Here is a 9,108-nt window from a genome sequence, read left to right as displayed (position 1 = left end):
TGTGTGCCGCGTCGTTTCTTGCTGGCGAGAAGGTAGCGCGGGACAAATGGACTGCAGTGAGCTTAGTCATTGTGGATACATCATAGCTCCTGCACATCCCATTCAAGGGACACCAAGTAAGAGGGGGTGGACAGCTTGTCAGAAAGAAAATACCAGGATGGCTGCTGTGATACAGTTTTCCTAGAAATGGTTGTATAAACAAGACCTGAAACATGGCAGTATCAACAGACATGTAAAATCCTACACTGTCCCACCCCTAACCAAAGAATATAATCAACTAATTACTGCTGAGAGAGAATTAGCTTCTGGGGTGAGAGAAATACAAAGAGGTCAGTGATGAAACCATATAAATACAAACAACAAAAACCACACTCAGCAGTTTGTACTTATGTATCTGTGTGTGTGTGTGTGTGTGTGTGTGTACATATGTGTGCGTGTGTGTAAAAACAATAATGATTAAAGAAAAGAATTCTATCAACTTGAGAGTGAGGGATACTGAAAACCACAACCAATCAAAATGCAGAGTTGTGTAGCCCAGTTCCAATTGGTATGCCTACAACACCAACTCCTGCACCTAAGGTTCATGAACTTGAAAGAGAACAAGGCAGGGTGTATATGGGGGAGCATAAAAAAAACATATTGACTTAACAGTGTCCATTTTTATCAAGATTTGTACTCATGACTTAAAAAATTAACATATGCATAATTATAAAAATATTTCTGGTTCACATCATAGAAAATGATATCGGTGTGCATATATTCCACAAAGAATACCAAGACTTTCAACCAAATTTTCAACTGGGAAAGACTAGAAAACCCACAATACAGGCTATGACTTAGTGTCACTCTCTGTCTGGAGAAGGCAGGGTTCTCCTACCTGAGAAGGCATTCATTTTAATGGGGTTGTTTAGCATCAGAATGCCAATGCCGCTCTGCTTCTTCAGAAGGTCGACCGATCCTCCAGGGAACTGCTCTAGTATCTTCTTCACTTCCTCCTCGTGGAAGCCATGAGTTGTATTATAAAGTGACACTCCTGTTTGTAAGAGTTTTGTTCTTACAGACAGAGATGAAGCCAAAAGACTTTTTGCCATTTCTAGAAAAGAAAAAAAAAGGATACAGTTGTCCCAATAAAAAGAGACCCATTCTTATTTTTATACCGTTGTGTTGGATATAATAAAAAGCTTTTCTCTTGAACCGTGAAAACCTTGCCAATGAAGGTAAGCTCCAGTTAAGTAGACTAGGCTAGACTCATTTTTCTTCAAGGTTCCAACTTTCAGGAGTGTTTATCCATGCTGGGCTGGGCTTTTAGTGAAGCAACTAGCTTTGAATCATCACTGCCCCTGTAGGTAGCCCAATCTGTCCACGAGTTCATCAAGCTGGACTTCAATGGAGTAATACTTTGGTGTCTTATCAGTTCTTTGGACTGAACCCACACTTGTGGTGGTGTATCTCCCCCCAGAACAGGATGTTGTATCTCATTAACACTGTATGTGTGTGTTTGCATTTTTTATTGTGTTTGCATTTTTTTTTATTTACTGTTACAGATCCTTCATTCTATTGCCCACAGTTATCTTAAATTTTTATTTAAGATAAATAAATAAAATCTTAAATATCTTAAATAAATATTTGTTTCTGTGAGAAACAAATCTTATATTCCTGGCTTTGATTCAGGCCTTACTGATATTTGGATGTCCCTATAATCCAACTGGGATATTCTGAAATTGACATTATTTTTAATGCCTCTTTACTAACAAAAGAATCATGTCTCCTTGATTTGGCCTTTACTTAAAATTTGCATTTCTTCTCTCAAGATTCACCCTACATATACATACTCTCACACATACACACATATAATACAGATGCAAATAACCAGAGTCTCACAAATAGAACATGCTAAATTACTTCTTTCTTAAAATACTTTTTCTCCTTTTTCTGATCTGGTACATCAATAACAGAATTTCTAAGTTTCCACCCAGAAGTGATTATTAATATCATCCAATGTTAATACATTACACATATCAGAATTTTTCTTTTCCTCTCACAAGGCTAATGGATGTTATAGATTAGGACTAATATATTATTTCAGAGCTATAAGTAATTTACCAGTAAATACCAAAAAATTATTAGCAGACATAATTGAGAAAAGCAGTTTGACTAATGTCAAACTCATTTCCAGAGAAAGACTGAAATGTGAACTCTCTGTAGGAGGCAACAAAGTGCGTCTGCTTTTACTGGTGCTGATATTTTGACTTACTCAATTCTATTCAACTTCATTTCCTCTCCACTGACCAGACTTATTACCCACACAACACCCTTCATGTTTTGGGGAAAGACACTTGAAGCTACTTTAACCCTCTCACCTTAAGAAGGGCACACAGAGTAGGTGTCACGGTTCTGCTGGATCTGCTTCTGGTCTAGAAAAACATAAGTTCTCAAGATCAAGGATTCAAATTGAAAAGTTGAGTCGCCTACATTTCCATAAGTAAGCCTAATGAGTTCAGTGCGCTTACCAAATAAATATATGTATGTGTGTGTGTGTATAAATATATGTATATAAATATGTGTATATACATGTATGTGCATATATATATATGTGTGTGCACATACATGTATATACACATATATACATACATATATTTATACACACATACATATATATACATATATATATATATATATATACACACACACACATATATATGTGTATATATGGCTGTGTGTGCTCTGCAAATTGTTTGGTTTGCTCATGAATATGTTTCAGTAGAGAGACAACTCAAATAGGAGATTAATTTGAAACAAAAGTTCTTATTTTTCCCACACTAGTTATAACATCAAATGAAAATGCTAAGAAAACATGATCATGATTTAAATGGCTATTTAAAGAATATTAATTTGTCTGTATTTTTATAATGCTTTGTTTAGGAAAAGAACAGGAAATTAAAATATAAAATACAGAGTTAAGGCTTAGAAGTCACTGCCATTTTAACTGTTATTATAGGTTAGTAGAACCTATATCCATATATTTGCGTGTGTGTGTATGGTAAGGGGTCTACCTATTTTACCTAGATATATTGTCTGGCATCCATCATTGAGTATGATTAGTATAAATGATATCGGATCATAACCCTTCACCCTCAAACCACTGAACGCTTATTTATGTAATGTATTGCTTTGCATCATTAGAATTAGATAGCCTTTTTGAAGAAAGGCTTCTATTACGGCATGTGCCCATTCTTCTATTAATTTCCTATTTTTTCTCTTCTTCCTTTGTTCTGTGTCTCTCTTTCAACACTGAGCCTTCTTTTCTGCTCTTCTTTCAGATTCCTTTCTGTTCCAGTGTAATTCAAAGAACAGCTCAAGCCTGCTAGACTCTCTGATCCAAATGTTGGAAATCCAACTGTAACAATGTGCTGATAGTTTGTTGTGCATACTTTCATCTCAATTTTAAATACACAACTCAATGGTTAAAGTCATTTTCTACTGATCCAGAGAACCCGAGTTTGGTTTCCAGCTAGTAACTCCAGCTCTAGGGGACCCAGGTCTCTTCTGAACTCCCATTCTTGTGCATATAACCTGCCCAGCACACCCCTAGATACATAATTAAAAATAACTTTTTAAAAAAATACATGATGGCTAGGGTGCTAAGATAATAAGATGTTAGACATTGGTGAATTAGTGTAGTATCTGAAAATATAAGTAGAGTTTAAGATTTCAGTGTTGTCTTTGAGTAGACACACATAAACAGTTTATATTTGCCTTATTTCTGGGAACACAAGGTAATGAAAATGTCTGAGTTACAATGTTATAAACATTTCTTCAGGAGGACAAAAATTCTAAATTTTGTCATGTGGTAGGGCAGCAAAGCAGCTGTTCTATCAGGAAAGAGATCATTCCAGGTGAACATGCTCACTGCCAAGCCACTGAAAAGCACCTCTGACCATCTGGGACCAAAGGTTTCCCTCTCCAATTCTACATGCTAGTTCTTCCATTAAAAGTCCTTAAATTATACTAGAAAACTAACATAATTCAATATTTAAAACAATTAGCATAAGTAAGTAAACAAAGAAAACTCATAAGGTACTTTAGAGTAAAATATGTAACCTGTTTTTCAAGTTTTCACATTACACACCACCCACACCTCTCCCCACACAAATCAAACAACTTTTATTTCCTCAAATATTGATTTTTGTCATCCCAAATTTTAGCACATATACTGTTACAGGTTTTTTTTTTCTTTCCAGACAGTAATTTCAAGTTATCTTCTCTAAATTCCTAGACTGCATAAAATCCATCTCCACTACCAACAGCTGTGGTCACATCAAACACTGTCATTAACTTCTTCCGGCAAGTCATCCTACTAAATTAATTTCCAAGAAGGCATCCGAGGTGCTGAGAACCGTCCCTGGCAAACAGGGATTTCCGAGATTTTTTTCTTAAAGCACAAGGCTAGTTCACCATCTAGCTGGTTTCTTCTAATTCACCTTGTTGCACATACTCTGCGCCTCAGCTCGCTGTTAAATAATTGGTTTTCAAGTCAAAAAGACAAACAAAAGAAACCTGTCTAGTCGTGCTTCGCCTTCCCTCCCCAAGATTTCACAATTCTTTTTTTTTTTTTTTTTTTTTTTTTTTTTTTAACCTGTCAGGCCCCTATGAGGGAGCTATTTCTTCAAACTAAGTCTTTGATCAGTCTTGGTCATATCTCTAAACGTGTAGCACCGAGAACAAGAAACAATAACAAGTTAGAGAATCCGATGTGGAAGTTAGGAACTTGAGAAGTGCTAAAGTGTGATGTCCTTAGGAGTTCCTAACTCCCTGGGATTTGATAAAAGTGGAGACAGGGTAGGATATCTTTAATAGCTCCCATCAAAGTTGGGTTGCTCTTCTTGTTGTTGAAAAGTTGGCTTCACGAAACAAAGATGTAGGAAAAGTTTGAAATAAGCAAGATCATTTAGCTCACAAGCAGATATTCTAGAGATCCCACGAACATTACCTGAGTTCTCACAAGGGATTCCAAAGTATTCAGAAATCAGCTTAGAATTGACCTCAAACCTTCTCACCCTTTGAAACTGCCAGCCTTGCGATTATCCCAGATTATCCCACGTTCTCTGTACCGCCTCAGGACTTCGCAGAGACCTCCAGAAGCTCACGAGCCCACCCTACACCACGGAGGGAGGCGGCGCCTGCACTGCGGTGCCGAGCCAGCAGAGGGCAGTGCGCCTGCGCGCGCGCGGCCCCCTGGCTCTGCCTTCGCCCGCAAGGCGCTCCACCCAATCACGCCACGGCGCGCTCGCCGGGGTGCGGGGGACGAGGGGAAGGGGCGTCTCCGCGGCCTGTCACCCGGGCGCAGCCTTACCGCCGGCCCGCAGCCCTGGCTCTGACTTCCCTTTCCGTGTCCTGAGACCCTCTTCCGGCTTCCACACCGCTCCGGGCTGTTTCCGCTCCTGGTGTGCTCCCCGCGATCCTTCTCCGGCCAGAGCTCCTGGGTTAACCGAAGGAACTCCGGCGACCCGGAAGTCCCGCCCCTCCACATCAGACTCTTCACGTCTGCAACTTTCACCCCAATTGTTGTAAGCTAGAGGAGGGAGCTCAGGTTTTTGTTTTTTTTTTTTTTTTTACCATGGTTGACATCTCCTTGGTTTAGGGTTCAGACAAGGGAAAGGAGGCCACGCAAATACTTCGTGCCCCATTTGGCTGCAAATGAAAAAAGGGAAAGATAGGACGAGAAGGAGAGATAAAGGTAACGAGCACTGAGCCTTCTTGGGTTAAAGAGCTGCTGTGGGTAATATTTTGTCGTTTGTCAAAAAATATTTAGCAGGTTTTTGTGACACGACTATGTCATGTGCTCTTTAAAGACTCGAAGCAAAAGAAAAAGAAATCCTCCATTGGAATCATTTTATCACAGAGAAAGGCCTCAGATTAAGTCTTAGGAAGATGATATCAAGATAATGTGGTTGAAACATTTTAATCAGTAACTGCAAACAGTAAGAAGAGGGAGACATAATTTGTTTTTAAAACGAAGGACTTCAGAATTCAATAAGCAGAGAGCTGAAAAATAAAGCCTGTTGGTCAGTGTAGAGGCAGCTAGCCCAGCCAAATTTGTGAGTTTGTTTACTACAGAAATATAACCTGCAGGAACTGGAGGGCAAAAGGTTCTTGGATGCTTCTTGTGTCCTTGGAAGTGTCCAGAACTCTGTGTGTGTGTGTGTGTGTGTGTGTGTGTGTGTGCGAGAGAGAGAGAGAGAGAGAGAGAGAGAGAGAGAGAGAGAGAGAGAGAGAGAGAGAGAGAGAGAGAGAGATTTACACTCTTAAAGTTTGATTTCAGGTAACTGTTAAGATAGAGAATTCTAAGCTTGATATTGCATACCCGTTATCCCAGCACTTTCAAGGACATCTTCAGCTATATAGAGTTGAAGGGCCAGCCTGGACTACCTGAAATTCTGTTTTTGTTTTTGTTTTTTGAAAAGGAAGGAAAGGGGAGAAAAGAAAGATGGGGGTCAGTTTTGTCAGCTCTGTACCTTGGTTTGGATGGCACTCTGGTGTTCATAGACTTCTGCAGCTATCATAGATAATGAGCAAAGAAATAAAAACATGTATTTCTGGTGGGATGGTTATAATGTAGGAAAGCAGTGGGGCAGAAATGGTGACCAGTTTATAATACAAAGGTGTGTGTAATAAGGAAGAATTATAAGCTGAGGTTAGCTGAACTGGTAGGAAGAAGTCATTACAAGTGTTTAATTCTAGTATTTTTCAAAAGGCAGAGAGAGAGTTTATTCTAAAGCCAAATATAAGTGAGGTTTGGGTTATCCCCAGTTCTTTGTTCCAATATGGTAGCAGTTTTATGAAGGTGTTAGAGTAACAGACCAACAAAAAATACTTTCCAAAGACACTGATGGGAATGTGGAAGCATGGGGTGAAAGGAGCAGGGAGATTTTAAGTCTCAGATCTTAGGTCTCAGACTCTGTAGCTCTCAAATTATAGTTGACAGCATCCTTAGCAGTTCTACTGGCGGAAGCTATTAGTTTGTCTATTCCAAAAGACTACCCAGTGACCATTAAATTGTTAGGTCACATAGAGAGATGGTAGCAAATGATTATTAAGCTATTGGTGGCCCAAGATAAATTATCATGTGACCATGGACCTGTAACATTCCAACCTCCCCACAAACATTGAAGGCTTTAATCAGGTAACTGGCCTTGCAGAAGTATCAGTGTTCCTTGTGGTTCTTTCCAGAGACTTTTGTCATAGTGCTCCCTGTTGAACTCCCTCAATGGAGAAACCACATACTAATTTTTATTTGTTGCTAGGAAGGCTCATTTCTAGAATCTGATGTAAATGGATTGAGTAATAACCATGAAATCAGTCTTTAGGAGAAAGGAGTATTTAGTAAAGCCACTAAGGCAAAACTCCAGAATTCTGTTGCCAGAATCTACCAGACATTATGATTTAGATCTGGTTTATCTTTTTCTCTGTATTTATATAATGTGATATAATAGGGTTATCCCCTAAAATTAATCAAAACGCTGGCCTAGCAAGTAGAAGACAGCAGAAGAGGAGAACAGAAAATATAACCAATCAAAATTATTCTTTTAAAACTAGATTGACTATTTACTCCTGTGTGTATGGTTATTTGTGTTCTATGAATGATTTTAAAGTATTTAAAATAATTTACTGTCTTTTAGTTTTAGTTTTTCTTTTGGCCATCCTGCTCTTCTTTCTTATGTAGTAAGCAGTATACTCTGCTAGTGTTGAACAGAAAAACCTCGTGACAGTTGGGACTTGACAGAACTCATTTGCCACTTTTCTCCTTGACTGGATGTGTTTATTGTGTCCCAGGTGGCTGTTCAAGATGGAAAACCTTTGTTCTTGTGTAACTGTCTGCTACTCTCTTTACTAAGTAGACTCCTAAGTAATTTAGATATTATACTGCCCTGTCCTTTGTCAGTTTTCCAAGTATTTCATGAGTTGCCACTTCTCAAAGAATTTACCAGCAAGTTGAAATGGGATGGGTAAAAGGGAGAAAAAAGTTAAAAAGAATTTAAAAGCATCTTAGGAATTTGAGATAGAGAAAAAAGCTGAATACATGGTGAACTGGAGTAACCAAATCATTGTTTATATTTCATATACAGTCCCCTCTGTATGCATATATATGGTTTAATCATTGTATTTATCAGGGTTCTTTGGGGTCATAGAACTTATGGAATACACACACACACACACACACACATGTATATATATTATATGTAACACACATGGAATATATATATATATATATATATATATATATGAATACACATATATGGGACACACACATATATGGAACACACATACATACATGGAACACATATGTTTATGTAAAGGGAATTTACTGGAATGACTTACAGGCTGCAGTCCAGCTAACCCAACAGTGGCCAGCTGTGAATGGAAAATCCAAGATTCTAATAGTTTCTCAGTCCCACGAGGCTGTGTCTCAGCTGGTCTTTTGTATCTGTTGAAGTCGCAGAGACGCAAGCTTCAGTACCACTGAAGAAACAGACGTACTAGCAAGGCAAAGGCAAGCAGGCAAAGACAGAATGCTTCCTTCTTCTGCGTCCTTATATAGGCTTCTAGCTGTGACCCAGATTAAGGTGTCTTGTCCTGCCTCAAGGTCTGGATGAAAAGGTTGTGCCTTTCTCCCTAAAGGGTTGACCCACTTCAAACCAAGCAGAGTGTTTCTCACACATGTGCCCTCTTTTTCTAGATTACAGTTTATTCCAGATTTAGTCAAGTTGACAACCAAGTATAACTATCACAGCATTATCTTGAGTAAATGGAATAAACTTTTAGACTAACTCACATAAAATGAATTTTTAAGTGCTTTGAGGAAACAGGAAGGTGGCAGATATGTAGGATGACCCCAGATACTTAGTTTGCACTCTCAGCAACCTTGTAGAAAGCCAGAAAGCTTGTTACTCTACACAGCATATCATTGTAGGTGTACATCTTAGGGTGAAGACAACTTCTATTGTAACTTTTGTGCTAAACAAGCAAATAGTTGGGAGGGCCTGGGAGACACTTCAGTTAGTCAGTGCTTAACTCCCAAGCACGGCAGCCTAGAGTTGATCCCTAGAA

The 9,108-nt window shown here is 38.7% G+C and overlaps 1 protein-coding gene across 3 annotated transcripts in view; it reads right to left on the bottom strand.

The window, feature by feature from the left end:
• Positions 1–5,497, bottom strand: part of Echdc1 (ethylmalonyl-CoA decarboxylase 1) — a 31,202-nt gene extending 25,705 nt beyond the window's left edge. The window contains exons 1-3 of one of the 3 annotated variants that reach the window (XM_029532892.1): positions 5,354–5,497; positions 2,361–2,414; positions 878–1,093 (exon numbers count right to left, since the gene is read on the bottom strand). In XM_029532892.1, the coding sequence (XP_029388752.1) occupies positions 878–1,091 (214 nt within the window). In that variant the 5' untranslated portion in view covers positions 1,092–1,093; positions 2,361–2,414; positions 5,354–5,497. The other 2 variants (XM_029532891.1, XM_029532893.1) reach the window with 2 other exon arrangements.
• Between the last annotated feature and the right edge of the window lie 3,611 nt (positions 5,498–9,108).

Source organism: Mus pahari, chromosome 21, assembly GCF_900095145.1.
Source record: "Mus pahari chromosome 21, PAHARI_EIJ_v1.1, whole genome shotgun sequence".
NCBI classification, from domain to species: Eukaryota; Metazoa; Chordata; class Mammalia; order Rodentia; family Muridae; genus Mus; species Mus pahari.
Note: the sequence above shows the minus strand (reverse complement) of the source record. Positions and strands in the feature narration are given on the sequence as shown.